The 17,034-nt window shown below is 44.8% G+C and overlaps 2 protein-coding genes and 1 non-coding gene across 3 annotated transcripts in view; 1 reads left to right on the top strand and 2 right to left on the bottom strand.

Annotated features, from left to right (window-relative positions):
- Positions 1-213: 213 nt before the first annotated feature.
- USP49 (ubiquitin specific peptidase 49) lies at positions 214-8,685 on the top strand. The gene is made up of 5 exons (XM_004673468.2): positions 214-1,551; positions 3,018-3,222; positions 6,675-6,783; positions 7,317-7,522; positions 8,475-8,685. The coding sequence occupies exons 1-5, from the start codon at positions 214-216 to the stop codon at positions 8,663-8,665; spliced, it is 2,049 nt and encodes a 682-aa protein (XP_004673525.1). The 3' UTR covers positions 8,666-8,685.
- Positions 8,686-14,692: 6,007 nt separating this feature from the next.
- On the bottom strand, positions 14,693-16,098 carry LOC101623522. Its single transcript, XR_001145461.1, has 2 exons — positions 16,010-16,098; positions 14,693-14,984 (listed from the first exon to the last, which is right to left on the bottom strand). It is a non-coding gene; the product is annotated as an uncharacterized LOC101623522 (transcript).
- Positions 16,099-16,709: 611 nt separating this feature from the next.
- Positions 16,710-17,034, bottom strand: part of PRICKLE4 (prickle homolog 4 (Drosophila)) — a 5,608-nt gene continuing 5,283 nt past the window's right edge. Inside the window, exon 6 of the mRNA XM_012723626.1 lies at positions 16,710-17,018. Within this exon, the coding sequence (XP_012579080.1) occupies positions 16,717-17,018 (302 nt within the window). The 3' untranslated portion in view covers positions 16,710-16,716. The remainder of the gene's footprint in view (positions 17,019-17,034) is intronic.

Here is a 17,034-nt window from a genome sequence, read left to right as displayed (position 1 = left end):
CTCCCATAATTGTCTATGCCAGTCTATATACCAAATTTGCTTTTCTTTTTTAACTTTCTTCCAAATGAACAAATGTTGAATTGAAACGTAATGCATATTCAGTTGAAAATGCCCATTGCAAACCCTTTTCTGAGAAAATACTTTACTGAAAGTTTTCTCTCTTTGGGGGGGTTCTGTCATGCCAGGTTGAAAGAGTGGAGACTTCAATAAGACATGGATAGATGCAAACATGTAGGGCGGTTGCGGCTCGCCCAGGACCACTCCATCCTGAACCCTCAGAAGTGGTGCTGCAGGGAGTGCTCAACCACTGAGTCCGTGTGGGCTTGCCTCAAGTGCTCTCACGTGGCCTGCGGCCGCTACATTGAAGATCACGCTCTTAAACACTTTGAAGAGACTGGACACCCGCTAGCCATGGAGGTCCGGGATCTCTACGTTTTCTGTTACCTGTGCAAGGACTACGTGCTCAACGACAACCCAGAGGGAGACCTGAAGCTGCTGAGAAGCTCCCTCCTGGCAGTCAGGGGCCACAAGCAGAACCCGCCGGTGAGGCGGGGGCGGACGCTGCGCTCCATGGCATCGGGAGAGGACACGATCCGGCCACTACGCACTGCTCAGGGACAGCCGCAGATGCTCACAGCGCTGTGGTACCGGCGCCAGCGCCTGCTGGCCAAAACACTGCGGCTCTGGTTTGAGAAGAGCTCCCGGGGCCAGGCTAAGCTGGAGCAGCGGCGGCAGGAGGAGGCGCTGGAGCGGAAGAAGGAGGAGGCTCGGCAGCGGCGGCGCGAGGTGAAGCGGCGGCTGCTGGAGGAGCTGGCCAGCGCCCCTCCGCGCAAGAGTGCGCGCCTGCTGCTACACGCGCCGCGCGCCGCAACCCTGCGCCCCGCCTCGCCCCCGGGCCCCGCCGTGGGCCGCCTCAAGCAGAGGCGCGTGCCCGCGGTGGCGCCAGGCGTCACGGGCCTGCGCAACCTGGGCAACACCTGCTACATGAACTCCATCCTTCAGGTGCTCAGTCATCTCCAGAAGTTCCGAGAGTGTTTTCTGAACCTCGACCCTTCGCAGACCGAACAACTGTTTTCCAAAGCCACCAACGGGAAGGCTCCACTTGCTGGCAGGCCCACCAGCAGCTCTGCCACCGAGCTGTCTGCCAGGAGCGACAGGGGTGAGGCCTGTGCGCGAGAGGGCCTCTGCTTGAACGGGGGCACATCCATCAGCAGGAGTCTAGAACTCATCCAGAACAAGGAGCCAAGCTCGAAGCACATTTCCCTCTGTCACGAGCTGCACACCCTCTTCCGAGTCATGTGGTCCGGGAAGTGGGCCCTGGTGTCACCCTTTGCCATGCTTCACTCCGTGTGGAGTTTGATCCCCGCCTTCCGTGGCTACGACCAGCAGGACGCACAGGAATTTCTCTGCGAACTGTTGCACAAAGTGCAGCAGGAACTCGAGTCTGAGGGTACCACCCGCCGCATCCTCATCCCCTTCTCCCAGAGAAAGCTCACCAAACAGGTCTTAAAGGTGGTGAATACCATATTTCATGGGCAGTTACTCAGCCAGGTAGGTGTGTACCCACCCTAACCCCAAATCTGCCCATCACCATATTGAGGGAGGCTTGTATTATTAAGGGTTGGCTTCCTGTGGGTGCCAACTAGCATAGCTAACATTTACTGTAAGTTTGCTTATCTGGGAGCAGCCACTGTGCCTTTCATTGCACTGTATGATGTGGTGGCTTTGTTGGTGATCTTGACTAGGTCTCCTTCTGGGCAGATTTTAGTTTTACTTGTATCGCTTCATGGTCAGTGAACATCCTTAACCTTATGGTGATATGAATGATACACTTGAGTAACAACTAAGAACCCATTGTTGGCATGCCACCCTTTGATCACTTTTTGGAAATTGAATGCTTTACCTATAACCCTGGTTACACAGTAGTTTCAAAGAGCTTTCTTTACACCCACAGAAGGAAGGGGGCCACAATGCCTAGGATGATGCTAAAGGCTTAACAGGCCTGCTCCTTACTCCCGATTACTTTGCATTTCCTGAATCTTTAGCTGTGTAGGGAGGGACATAAACAAAGATTTATTGATAACCTTTGTGAGATAATTCAGGAAAAGATTTTCTAGAATTAACAGAAAAAGTGAGATTGTAAGATTTCAGATAATAAGCCTCTGTATTATGCTACTGGAGGTTTATGTCTTGGTACTTAGTGTTTTAAAAGAATGATGGGTAGGACAGAAAGAGAAAGATTTGCTTTTTCCGAACTGAAAGGGAAGTATTTATAGGCACTTCCTGAGCTTGCTCAGATTCCATAGGCAGAAAGGAGCATCTGGGAATATTACAGTGGGAGAGATGGCCTAATTGCCAGGTACAGCCTGTGTCCATCCCCCACAGGACTAGATTCAGAACTGCATCGTAACGTGACTTTGTAATATCTCAAATACCAAAAAGTATAATTAGACAAACCTAGATGGCAACCTTTTATATGCCTATGCTATATGGTAAAGCCTGTTGGGATCTCCATTGTATATGCTGTCACTGACCACAAGATCATTGAGAAACCTGACTGTGCTTTGAGGCTGTGCAGATACAAGTCTAGGGGTGATGCAAAAAACAAGGGCCAGAAGAGAGGCAAGTTGGACTGGATGGAAGGAGCAGTCTGGAAGAGGAAGGAGTGAGGATATGAAAAGCAGATGGATCTTCACATTCTCAGCCAAATTCCTTGAATAACTGACTCCACAATTACTTGCAGCCTAAAGGGCAGGCCGTGCTGTGGGAGAGGAGAGAATGGGCTAGGGAGTAATCTCTACTGCATGATTTTCTAGTTCCAGCTAGCACAACATAGTTAGAAATATTTGCCAGAAATAAGGGGATGTATTTCTCTTTATTAGTTATATTTATTATTAGTTTTCATTTTGTGTGTGTGAAAACTACACACCTAATTTTAGTTCATTTTTTAATATAAAGTGAGTGGATGTATGTGGGAAGCACAAACGTTCTATAACCTGTAAATCTTTGCATTCTAGGTCACATGTGTATCATGCAATTACAAATCCAATACCATTGAACCCTTTTGGGATCTGTCCCTGGAATTCCCTGAACGCTATCATTGCATAGAAAAGGGATTTGTCCCTTTGAATCAGACAGAGTGCCTGCTCACCGAGATGCTGGCCAAGTTCACAGAGACAGAGGCCCTGGAAGGGAGAATCTACGCATGTGACCAGTGTAACAGTGAGTGCTGAGGGTGGGAGGGAGGTGTAGGGGTACAATTGGAATAGAGATTAAGGTATTTCTTTTGCCTCTTTAGTCAAAAAGTAGCATTGATAATCCTCAGTAGTTCTAAAGTATTTCTTAAAGATTTTTCTCCCATCTTATGAAAAAAAAAAAAAAGCATATGGTCATTACATATCTGAAACAAAACAAAAACCAAGGAGTTACTGCAACCACGGAGTCTCCCTTGACTCCAGCTGTGACTGGCATTATTTGTTATTCTAGGAAACATTTGAAAGCGTATGTTTTGAAATTGGGACTCTTAAGAATATGAGTTTTAAGCTTCAGAGTGCTGTGGAGAGCCTGCTTAAATTCATAAATATAGAGACTGACAGTTCTTGCTTAATCTAAATTCAGGTGGCATAATAGCTTGTTTAAGAACTATGGTTGCAGAAAGTGTGCTTTTATGTTTTGTGTATTTTTTATCATTACAAAAGTTCATTTAACAGAAAAGTTCAATAGGAAAATGTACATAACCCAATTTTTATATCATGATAAAAATGCTGGAGAGGGGATATGTAGAAGCAGCTAATTTCTCTGGCGAACACAGCCACTGCCTATATCGTCCCAAGGCTTCTGACATGATGATGCTATTTTCTGGCATCTCCTCCATTCCAACAGTGCTCTGTTGCCCACTGGTCGCCATCTCCAAACATTCATCTATCACAAGATTCATAAAGGGATCAAATCCCTGTAGTATTCCTTGGCCATGTCTGCTGCAATTTAATTTCAATAACTTTTTGTCCATAATTTTTTTTCACCTCGGGAGGGTGAGCATTGCTCATGGTATCTACTCTTTGAGCTCAAATATGCCTCCAGACCTAACTAGCCTCCATTCCCGGCTGTACTTTGTATATGTCAAGTCCTTAATGTACGCTAAAGATTGGTACAATGAGACAAAGAAAGCAAGTTGCAAGGTGTAAGGGGCTCCCAGGGCAGCTTCATAGATGAAGCTTCATTTGTTTATTTCTTCCCACCCCCAGGAAGTTTGCATTTTAGAGAGGGTCATAGGAACCCTCTATGTCGTGCCACATTAACACTTAATATAATACTTTGCTGACTTATCACAACATACAGAAACTCAAAGCAAATACAAAGGAGCTCATGTTTAGGTTTTTTGGCATCTAAAAGATTTGGAAATTAATGGTTTAAATAGAGATTTGAAAATTAATTTGCAGCCATATAATAGTTTGGACTGTAATTTTTTTTTTTTACTAAAATAATGGTACCCCTTCTTAATATACTTGCATGTGTTTTCTTTTTAATAGGAAATTGTTAAAAGTCATACTTGATATCATGTTGCCACTGTTTTTGAAATGGAGCACTTGGCTAACTGTAGACCTGGCTATTCTGTCCCATATTAAGATATAAAGGTGGCGACTTAAATTATTAAATTAGAGCAGTACCTGTTTATTTTTTAAATAGTGATTTATAAAGCTTTAAACTTGTAAAAAACAGAAGGATGTTCTCATCTTTAACCTAATCATTTGTGGACATAATAGAATGGGCAAAAAATTCTTGTATTTATTTTTGCAAGAAAGGATTTTCTGGTTGCCAGATGCACCACTTTATCAGGCTTTCTCTAGGCAACTTCAAATAGTAGCAGTGAAGGAAAGCTATGGAGAAGGGACCAGATGCATTCATTGCTTGCGACATTTCAAAACAATCAGTCTTCTACCTCTCTGTGTGACCAGATTAATCAAACGGAGACAGAACTGATCAATCTCAATTGAATCAGTAATTTCTTTTTCTTTGTGAATTTCATTTTAGGGAAACAAAGCCGGATTCTATATTGTCTTCATCTTAGCTCACATACTCCCTCTGCTGAGTGTGGCAGTCACTGCCAGTTCCCAAGCAGAGCTCTATTAAAAAAAAAAAAAAATCTGCTGGTGAATCAGAATGTAAAATAAGGCAGCCCCTCTTTGAATTCTCTGCGTGTTCGTGCCCCACCTATCACGACTGCCAGCCGCAGTAAGAGCATCTCTCGCACACTCAGTCTGCCACAACCTCGTGTGAGAAGCAGCAGCTCCACTTCCTATTGGCACCACGACGCGTCACCTGGCTGTGATTTGCTACCTTTCATAAGTGGTGCCGGCAGGCCTTGGAATTAGATGCAAGCTTTTCCGACACTAAGACCTATCAACAGCTCGTGTTATCAATCAGCAGGCACCACGGTGGACCACTAATTTTACATTCTCATCTATTCTTAGATTTAATTGATATTATAGCAGAGCAGTCATCAGTAAATGGTTATAGAGAACGCTCCTGATGGGAATTAAGAGAACTTCATTCCATTGTTTATATGCTATCATTTAGAAATGCATTTTCCCCACAATTCAGTAGCTTTAGAAACAAAATTGGAGTCTCAGCACTGATTCTGTTTTGGACTGGGTGTTTCTGAACAATCAGTCTGCCTTGCTCTGCATGTTTAGTGGTATGCTTTTATTCAAAAATTAGGTACAACACAAAATCTAAAACCAGCAAAGTGTCTTTTCTGAATGTTTACATCCACAAGCAAAATCATGCTCTTTAAAAAAATACTCTCACCTTTCGTCCTGGGTCTTACCTTCTTCCTAAGCCTGAACTGTATGTATCATTCCCCATTTTACTGGAGAGGCAACTGAGGTTCAGAGTTTTAAATAACTTCACCAGTAGTGTACAAATAGCTATGAGCTGAAAATAAAATTGTGTCTATCTGATGAAAACAAATGCTTTTAATCTAAAACTGATATATCATAATTTCAGTTACAAGCCTATACATACATAAAGGCATAGAATCCTAACATATACATTCACTGTATGTGTATATTGTTGCAGTGACCTTCCATTATATTCCATTAATAAGTCTATGACACCGTCCTAAACCCATACTAATTTTGGAAGTTGCTGATGGCAGAAATTGAGTAGGTGTGTCAGGATTAGGTTTGTTTTCTTAGAAGTCAACTCAAACTTCTGTGACTTAAACATAATTTTCCCCCAGCTATGTAGAAGCTGTTTGAAAGGTATTCAGCGTTGGCATGGTAGCTGTGTGGCAGGCAATGAGGGAGCCTAACTCCTTGCTGTTCTCCACCATGCTAGTTCAAGGCTTCCATCCTTAGGGTACCTCACGGTCTCAGAGGGAGGAGTTCTAGATGTTGCAAACAATGGAAAGGATAAACCATCAACCTTTTTTAAGCAGCTCTCCCAAGCTGCCACAACAGTCATTCCTTTCATCTCAGCCAGAACCTCCATGGCCACACCGCGTGGGTTTGTGGCACTGAGAAACAGCAACCTTACCAGGGGTCACAGTGCTGCACTGCACTGCACTGAGGCTCAAACACTGAGGAATAAGGAGAATGCAAATTATTGTCGTTGCAGGTTAGCAAAGAATGAGACTCCTCACAACCTATCTTATACTTTCCCAAACCATACAGGCAAACGACGAAAATCCAACCCAAAACCCCTTGTTCTGAGTGAAGCTAGAAAGCAGTTAATGATCTACAGACTACCTCAGGTTCTCCGACTGCACCTTAAAAGATTCAGGTGAGCTTGCTCGGAATGGTGGGAACCGCTTTGGTGCAAACGCTTTGGTTGAGGGAGAGGGTATCTTTGTTGGTGGGAAGAGAGGCCTGTTTCGGAGACCTTGCACTTTTCACAGAGATTAAATGCCTCCTGCCCATCTGGGCCCACTAGACTGGGCTTCCAATCCCATCACCTTGTTTAGTCAGCTAGCTGGCTCCTGTGTCTGTACTTAAAGATGTTCTTCAAGTTTGGGATGTTATTTTGGAGTTTACATAAAGTCATCTTCAGGATCAAGTATGAAGTAATCTATGAAAAGAAGGGTAGGCAATAAACTACAAAATGATTGTTGCCTGAATTGCTTGTTCAGGGCTTTCTAGTGTCAAGGGTTCATCATGGGATATTTCATAAGAAATGTATGTCGACATTGATGGCTGTTTCATTGATGTAAAAACCAAAGCCCCGAAAGGTTCAGTTTTTCTCAGTTCCCTGTTTTCCCTAGAGCTATGGTCACACATGCCATTTTTCACTAGTCTAAGTTTATATCCATGTTCTAGGTGGTCTGGCCGTAATCATCGAGAGAAGATTGGGGTCCATGTCGTCTTTGACCAGGTATTAACCATGGAACCTTACTGCTGCAGGGACATGCTCTCCTCTCTTGACAAAGAGACCTTTGCCTATGATCTCTCCGCAGTGGTCATGCATCACGGGAAAGGGTTTGGCTCAGGACACTACACAGCCTATTGCTACAACACAGAGGGAGGTGCGTGCGCTTTACTCTGTGGGGTGGGGGACACGGAAAAGGGTTGGTTTGTCCACATTTCATTGCTTGCCTTTTATTTCAATCCCATGGGTGCTAGAGGGGATATTACATTAAAATCCAGTGGAAAGAATTCTGAAAGTTGAATTCCAATTTTGGATATAGAACTAAGTAACAATACAAGATGGTTCTAGATGGAACTGGCACCTGGTGCCTATCACGTAATGCTCAGAGATTGCATTGTTATCACTGCTGCTGATACACGCCTCAGATTCTTTCTCCTCATGCAGAAACAGTGGGACCATGAATCTCATGGAGGGAGTCGGTGACTCTCACTAGGCTCAGCTCATAGTAAAGCTGAGAATATTTACCGAGCCTGAGCGCTAAGTCCTGCTACCTCCCTGACCATGGAATGTATGAGATACACCCACTCCTTTCCACCCCCCCACCCTCCGACAACAGGACCCCCCAGAGCAGAGCCTCCTAGCTACTGCACTGAGGCAGATGTTTTCAGTGGTGTGCTGATCTTGAACGCCTCAGCCCTTGGGGCAGCCAGATTGAGCCTATGAACAAATAACTTTATTCCTCCTAAATATTCCTTATCCCTCCCCTTGATTTACATTTTCCCACTTTCTCTGCCTCTTCCCATCTGTTAGCTGCCAGTCTCGTGGCTGTCTTTGTAGAAGGCTCTAATGGGCACTGGAAAAAAACAAATAAAACAAAAAACAACTTCCAAGTCTATGGGTCTAGTAAGTAGTATTGTGGGGTGGGTGGGGGTAAGGCCAGGAGTTACAGGGAAATCTCTTAATTTCATTTACTTGTCTCTCCCCAACACTTGTAAGCAAGGGTTGGCTCTATTCAGAATTCCTCTGTCCTTTCATCATCTTCTGATTTTGCTTGCTGATTGGAAATATATGTTGGGCAGTCATTTTCTTTCTTTCCTCTGGTTTCCTAGGTTTTTGGGTTCACTGCAATGACTCAAAGCTGAATGTATGCAGTGTCGAGGAAGTGTGCAAAACTCAAGCCTACATCCTTTTTTACACTCAAAGAACAGTTCAGGGCAATGCAAGAATCTCAGAAACCCAACTTCAAGCTCAGGTGCAACCTAGCAACAACAATGAGGGCAGACCACGGACCTACCCCTGAATGGGAGACAATTGTCAAGAACTGGCTTGCTTTTAAACTATTGTGTGTGTACATGTTTCCTGTTATAGGAAATAAGGTTTACTGCAGTAACAGATGACTAGGTTTGCCTCGGTGGGTCTAGAGCAGAAGGTACCAGGTGACTCATATCCTATCATAAAATTAGTGACTTCCTTTTGAATGAATTTGAAAATTCCCTCCTTTGATAAAACCAATCTGTGGAGTAGCTTCTATGAAGGTTCTTTCATTAGTTGCTTCTAAACCTGGGAGGGCGGAGTAGTAAATTGATCACATCCAGCCAGGAGAGCAGCCTTTTCTTCCCATAGGTGTAAGTTGCCCACAATCGGGACCTCTTTGGCACAGTCCAGGACCCTCCCGATTTGAGCAGCTCGGGACAGAGCATGAGGAGGGACCCTGGACTGGCAACTTGGTGGATGGGAGTGGTTCCAAGGTGGTTGATAAAGGCTAAGGATTTGTTCCTACAAAGGAAATAACCCTCGAGGATTGGAAACTTGCACACTTCCTTTCCAAGAGGATAGGGTTGAAGAGTGGAGTGAGATGCAAGGAGCAAAGTTGCCTGTGCAAAATGGAAGGTTTTTCACATGTCATAACACTCCCTGGCTACTACTGTCATTTAATCACTCCAAGTCTTCTGAGACTGGCAACTTTCCTTTGTTCTAAAGGAGGAACAGTTCGTATGAGGACGTGTTCTTTGTGAATGCCGAACCTAAAAGCACTGCTGACTACGCAGTTCTTTCGTACATTCCTGGGTCAGGTCTAAGGCAAGCTCATTTGCCTTAAATGGTAGTTAGGTCAGTTGTCTGAAGCTTGAAGAGGGGGGGGGTAGGCAGGGATAGTAGGTGGTCCGAGGCCTATGTGAATGCCTGTCACCCACTCACCTTGGTTCAGCTTGTTACTTTTCTTAGCCTGAAGCTTTTTTCTGACACCTGGAGGGCTAAACTTTTCTTGTTTATGCAAGATTTAGAGGTTTTACTTTCCTAGAGCCTGGGAGTTGTTTATGAATCTGCCCCACCAGTTTCTTGCTGATGGCCCTGGCCTATTCCTCCAAAATCTGAGCATTCCTGCTGTTTCTTTATCCACCCACACTCAGTCTGTCAGAGAAAAAAGCAAGAGAGCCCTGTGCTTTACTCAGGGCTGTGAAATGTACCTTTTCCTTGTAAACTGGGTTTTCTAACTGAGACAAAATTACCCAGTTAGAAATTCTCCTCCTGTTAGGCACCATGGAATTGTCCTTCTTAACCCCTTTTAATCCTTTTCTCAGACTTGCCGGAGTAATGCAGACCCTAAGTCTGTGAGGTGCAGCAGCCTGCCTCAGCCTGTCACTATGATGCTCATCTTTTGACTGAGCATACCATATTGCTGTTTCAATTCAGGTAGAAATACAGTGGTCACTTGAAGGGAGTTAGATATGGAAGGGAATCTGGGGAGGGATGGGAAGTTGGGAAGAGAGGCTGAAAAATGAGGACCGTAGCTTTAGTGATGTTGAGCCACATTTCCTAAGGAGATCTGCAGCATTTGCTGCTAAACCTCTTTTGAGATGAACTCTCCACAGGACCTGCCATACCGCACTGAAACCTGGAAGAAATTCAGATAGAAAATGGTTTATCCTAACAGGAAAAGGGGGAGTGACTCTATTTTAAATTAAACTTGCTTTTTCCAACACTGTGAGGTTTCTGTAATATTTAGCTTTTATTTGGAAGCGATAGTGTATGGCATTTTTTATGCTGTTTGGTTTATATTGTCTACTGCAGGCTTCTTTGTACAAGCATGGCCTGGGCTCCCCCTCTCCTGGACACTGTTTTAAAGTGTCACAGCTGCCTGTGCTGCCAGAGGCTCTGGTATGAAGCTCTATTCTCTAGATCCACATTTTTTTATGTTGGCATTTTATGTTGGCATTTTATGTTGGTGATGACTTTTTTTGTGGCAACAAAAAAGCCCGTAAATTAAAAACAAAAAATAAGGAGACTAAAAATGAAAGGGATGGGAGGGAAAGTGTGCCTCATCTTTCACTGAGTGATGTATTTATTATTCTAGAAAAAAGAGAACTTAGAAGTGGAGAACTTAATAGAGCATCTACTTCATCCCTCCAGCTGTCTGGGGGAAACATTTAAGAAAAGTGAACATTTAATGGAAAATTAAAATGTCCTCAAATTTAATTTTTAAAAATAGTTTTATACCAAATGTTATAAGGATTATTAAGCAGATTAAGGACTTTAAAATAAATGCTTAACGTAGCTGAGCACCCACAAATCAAATTAACAAAATCACTCAAAGTGAGCTGAAGAGAAGGCAGTGTTGGGCCCTCGGGTATGGCACACTCATGAGGGTGCCCCTGCAGTCCCAGATGCCTCAGGAACCAAAGGCGGCAGCACTGGACACTGCTGAGGCTTTAGTATTTATGGAGATTTTATTAGAATTCCCTACTGCAGAAGCTGATGGCTGTTGTGAGGGAAACTGCCCTTGCCTTTAACTTATTTACATCCTAAGTATGTGAGTCCCTCAGTTGCATCTTATTTTAAATTGAAACATTCTGAGGAGAAGAAAGTAGGAACCAGGTAGAAGCTGAGGAGATGCTGCCAAATCCAAGCCCAGATCTCACTGAAACTTGCAGGCCTCCTTCTCTACCAGATAGGCTAGGGTCCTATTCCAGGAAGCCTTCATAGTTGGCTGGTGTGTTTACTTTCTGCTCTAGCCAGCCAAGATGAATGCACCCTGGCGCTCAAAAAGGGTGTTTTACCTCAATCTAGCTTAACCCTCAAACGTGAGGTTGGCTCTAAGATGAGCATCCATGCTGGTGTGAAAAAATTTGGGAATGCCCCTAATAGCCAGGAAGTGAAGCTCTTATTAAATTGTAGGCAGAGCCCTGGTCAGCTTTGATCCACCCCTCAGGCTGAGGTGGGCAGTGCCACATTATAAAAAATTTCCAGATGTCTCTTAAAATGTCATGAATAAAATTGGAAACTGTAGAAGTGTTAATGTGTCCTATGGACTCAATATCAGAGTTTATTTTTCTTTTTACTAGCAAGGCTTCTAGAGTAAGATTGTATGAGTTCCCTACCTGGCTGTGCTTACAGTGCCATCCAAGTGCAAGAATTGATGTGTGGGTCGACTGGCAGTGGAGCAGGGCCCCTAGCCAGGCCCCCGTGTAAGCCTGAGGTTGACAGTAGTGCAGAATGAAAACTTGGTTGGTAATGGGGGAGAACGGTGGGATGTGGGTGGGCGGGCCAGGGAGGAAGAAATGGAGTTTGTTTTACTGACCGATAAAGCTTTGTGAACTAATTTTATACAATTCATACATTTGGTGCCTTGTACCCAATTATGGTTTGCATGGGATTGAAAAGATAAAGGGAAGGACTCCTGGTCATGTCAAGGGCAGGTAGGTCTGTACAGTGTAAAGGATTTGGTGTCAGACTTTTTAAAAGCATTTCATATCTCTTGTATGAAAGCAAATTAACTTACCAGCAAGTCCTGAAATATTACTGTACTGTCCAAAATCTTTTTGATTATTCATCTGATGGCTGCTTCTCAAGGCAGACTGTGCATCGCATTCTGTTCGCCACCCCTGTGTGTTCCAGACATTAATTAACACAGGCCTTTCCAATCAGGCTGGAGGGGCTCTCTCCCTACACAGAGACTAAATGCTGCCTGGGGTTTTAACTGGAGCGGAAGGATTGCTTTTCTAGCTGGTGGGAGAGCACAAATGTTCTGAAAAGGCATTTTAGTTTTCTAATGCTGGGCAACTTATGGTTGAAGTCAAACGGTTCCTACTGAAGTGTAGTATTCATTAGTTCTTTGCACAAAATTTCAGGAAGTGGTGTAGAACACAGAGCCCTATATGTGAGCCTTTAACTTGTAAGGTGAGCCAGTGCACTGTGTGATGTGAGGAGAGGGCTCCACACCCTCCCCTAGCCCCCAGCTCTTTCCCTGGCAGGTGCGGCTGGGGTGGTGCCAAACAGCTGCAGAAGGGGCTGCAACCCGGTCTGCTCACCTGCAGGGCTTGTTTACAGCCTGTTCCGTTACTCTGACCATAACTGTCTCCACTGAGCTCATAAGACTTCACTAAAGGGTATTTTAAAAACTCAACCACTGAAGCACACTTGAGAACTGGTTCCTTGAACCTAATTACTGCCTAATTAGGTGAGGAGGTTGTATCTTTGGAGTAAAACCTCCCATGGCCACTTAAGTTTTTACCAGCAAGTATGCATCTCCCTTGTGGTTCAGACTCCTTTTTGAAGTCAGCACCAAAGCTGAAAAGAAAAGCGCCTTCTAAATATGACTTGAGTTTAGTTTGTCTTCCACATTAAAATTAACCATTCTCTTGGTCCCTAACTTTTACCTTTGTGTGCTTATTCAACCTACATATTGCTCTAAATGTATCATAATTTCTATAGCATTGAGGCAAATGGTCATTTTGTGGGTTTCTTTCATACATACTTCTGCTGCCATGTTCCCAATTAAAATGTAAATAGACCATGTAAGAGCTCTTCATAGCACTACATGGTAAATAACCATGGCGACAACCGGCATGACAGGATGTAAAAACAACTTTAGGAGAACATTGTGCGTTTAAATGGTGAAAGCCAGCTTTTCATTAACAGAATGACTATTCATCAAAATTTTTGAAGTTGTAGACTTGGTAGCTGTATTTGCAAAATTCTTACCACTTTAAGGAACCAAGCCAGCTTTACCTTACCAGCACTGTGGCTTTAAAAACCACTAGAAAACACTATTACTTGAAGCTAAAACATTACATTTTTGAGTTAAATTTGAATTATACTTTTGCCAGGTCTTAATTTGTTGGGTTCTGGTTTTCTACTTGGAACAATTTTATCAAATACGTCTGTTCACAATTGAATACATTCAGGGAGGTGCTGGTTATTTGTCTTAGCATCATTCTCATGTAGGTCTGAAGGGACCTCAATCTGTCATACCGTTCTGGTCACCATGAGGGGGCGTGGGGTGGTGATGACTTCACCTAAGCCTTGCTCTCATGTATGTGACCCTTCCCCATCCAAACACTCAAAGATATAAACCTGTGCATTTGTGACCCCAGGGTGCATTCTTAAAGATCTCTGCTTTGTAATAGGCCAGCCACTGGCCTGAATTCATAGATTCTTTCCCTCCTACCAAATCGGAGTTATCTCATACTCACAAGAGAATGGTGCTTTAAAAAAAAACAAACAAACAAAAAAAAACATCTTAAAGTCTCGTTCCCAAGCAGCTTTCTTATACACGTAGGGTCAAAAAATATTTTGTCCTAATGCCCTCAGTGAATAAATGCTAGATACAGCACCTGTCAGCTATAACAACCAGGCATTTGTATGTAAGCTGTAACAACCCACCCTTTCCTATGCATGTCCTTTAATAATCCCATACCAGTTCTATAGGAGACTTGGCATAGAAAAGCAGTGTTTTAAAAACGCTTAGCAGAGTAAGTAAACCAGAGAAACTTGCCAAGGAGAACCTCTACATCTGCACATCTTTCTAAGCCTACATGAACATTCCCATGTCAGTTCCTACATTTTCCATTTCCAAAGAGTCAAAAAGTATGTTTCCTTATGAAGGAAGCAGCTTCTTCAAGCATTGTCACTTTAGTGCCCATCACCCAGGCTTACTCACACACCTTATCTCTACCTGCACCTAACTGCCCTCTTTCTCCTAACAAATCCCATTCTATTATGGCAACCACTGCCTCTCTGGTACCTGGAAAACCCACCTGGTGCACTAAAATGCTATGCAACACCAAATGGCTTCTTCCCTAGTTCTGCTCAAAAATGGGAACTCCTCAAGAATAAGCTTCATCCTATGTTAACATCTATGTATGGTGACTACAGTTTCTCCTTTTTTTCATTTAATATAATCAAACCATCCCTGTTACAATCCATGTTTGGGGCTTGTTCCTGTCTCTTTTGATTGTGAAATATAAATCATGTTTTTATGATTTTTGTAAATCTTTTTACACCTTGTTTTTGTAAGCTGAAGTTTCTTATTAAAAAAATAAAATGGCTGTCATTGCACGCAATCTTTATTTCAAATATGTATTAAATACCATTAGGATTATTCCTCAGAATAAAAACAAAAGGCACCCCCTTGGAGAAACTTAGGAACTATGTACAGAACTTCACAGAACAGAGGACACCACTACGGTGGAAGTCTGCTGACCAGAGTGTAGATCTGAAGGGACTCAGGGAAAGGGTGCCTGTCTGAGTCAAATTCAGCTTCCATCAGACAAGTCAGTGCGGGTCACATATTGGAGGCTCTGTTTTGGAAGGTTAGAACACAGCACAGGGGTTCCATGTATCTGCAATTAGGACAAAACAGGAGGCATCAGAAATGCAAAAGCTGGGCCCTCCCAGGGGAAGCAGTGGGTTAAAGCACAGCACTACAATGCTAGCCACAGCCTTTTTCAGCATGGAGAAATCCCCAGCCAAGGAGGTGAACCACATGGGGTGCCAGACCTTTCCTGTCTTGCCCCCTGCTCAGCAGTGTATTTCAGTTAATCTGCCTATTCTGCTCCCCACTCTGTCTCCAGTGAAGCCTCTCACCACCCCTGCATCTCTGGCCTGCACCCCAGTTCTGTATGCATAAATAAATCTTTTTTTTAATGCAAAAGCACTGGAGGGAAATAGGAGACAAAGCCCTTGCAAAGTCTGGAAACACACTTAGCTAGGAATATGCAAGCATTTTGTAGACTCTCCTATTTTGTGAATAACTAATAGATATTATTTCCTCTCCCATCCAGCCTCTATGACTCCAAGATATACAGTACTTTGGTTGGGCTTACCTATTTGACTACACCCCCGGTTGAGGTGCCATTAGGTCAATGTCACTCAAATTCCTGGCTAGCCAAACGCCCGCTGCAAAAAGTCCTAAATTCAGGATCAAGTTCCTAGGAAAAGAATGCATTACATTAACCCTCGGCTCCCTGAGTCACTGTCTTTAAAGAAAGATACTGGAGAAAAAGACCACATGACCACTCTGGGGCAATCTTCCTGGGCAAAAAAAAAAACTATGCAGGTGCAGAGTTGGCTTCTGTGTCTAACAGGATCAAATGCAAAGACCAATTAAGGACTCGTCCTGGTTCGCAAAGCCAGTTTGTGTGTGGTAGTCTCCCCTTCCCGGGTCACAATCTGATTCTCTGATAAAGCCTGAAAAGATCGCTTTGCCGCACACACGGGAACTCTCCCAGTAAAGTACCTAGCAAAGCACAACCACAGCCACTATAAGCAGCCGAAACGTAGGCAGCGTGAAAAACCCGGAGGCGCCAGCCTGGGCGAAGGAAGGAAACTCGGGACGGGGTTGAGCAGGGACCAGGGTCTCGGTTACCTCCGGAAATCATTCCTATCGGTGGCGAATCGATAGACACCCCTAAGCCAGTCGCCCACGTTGTCCGGAATTTCGGGAGCTTCATTTGCCGAGCCTACAGAGTTCGCACTGACCCCACTGGCAGCCATAGTAGCACGTTCGAGCTCCGCAAAACCTTACAGGACGACCGGCGCCGGCGGATCACGCAACTTCCGGCTCGTACTTCCGCCAGCTGAGGCCCCGTGCCGGCAGGGGGCGCATCCCTCGAGTTTAGTCCGTCGGCCCGAAGAGAACTCCCAGGAGGCGCGCTTTAGAGTTCCGCGAGAGAAGCAACACGTTCAAGCAGTACCGTCCCCCCGGTCGCGCGTTCCAAGTCTGACTCCCTCCAGACCGTGGGCTCGCCAAGACGGGCACCACGCCATGTGGTCTCTAGATACGTTACTGCATTGGCTTAGGAAGAGGCTCTCCGGCTGGAGATTGTTGTCCAGGGCGGGGTGGGGGAGAGGGGCTATCTCTGCAGGGGACGCTAGGCTTTAGGGGAATGGGCTTTCCCAAGAAAGTCTCCATGTAAAGTATTAGACTACGCCGGCTGAAGCACTTCAAGTTGGTCATCTCGCCCCCTGACTGCGTTCCGTCTAGGATTTTTACAGGAGAGCCACCAAAGCCCACGTTACAGACAACGCCCCCCCCCACCCAACCCCCCACCCCGCCTTCTCCGGGCTGCGCCACTAGCAAATGGTGCAATGTTTCCTGGAGGTGTCGCTGTCCCCAGCTTGGCGGGTTCCGGGGGCCTTGCCGGGTCGGGGAAGGCGCTGACCTAAGAAAAAGCCTTCGGGTTCCGAGTCAGAGGAAGAGGAGCAGGTGGGACAGGAGGAGACCTCCTTGGGATCGGAGGACAGCTCCAAGCAGTCCAGCTCCCGTCCTTCGGGTGCCTCTGCCTTGTCCCCATCTCGAAACGCCCGCTCCAGGCGTGATCCCAGCAGACCCCTCTGGGTTTCCGGGCCGGAGCTGGCGGCGGCGGCGAGAAGAGCTGTTCGGGAGAGGGT

This window comes from Condylura cristata, unplaced genomic scaffold, assembly GCF_000260355.1.
Source record: "Condylura cristata isolate star-nosed mole 26May11 unplaced genomic scaffold, ConCri1.0 scaffold00001, whole genome shotgun sequence".
In the NCBI taxonomy this organism is placed as follows: Eukaryota; Metazoa; Chordata; class Mammalia; order Eulipotyphla; family Talpidae; genus Condylura; species Condylura cristata.
Note: the sequence above shows the minus strand (reverse complement) of the source record. Positions and strands in the feature narration are given on the sequence as shown.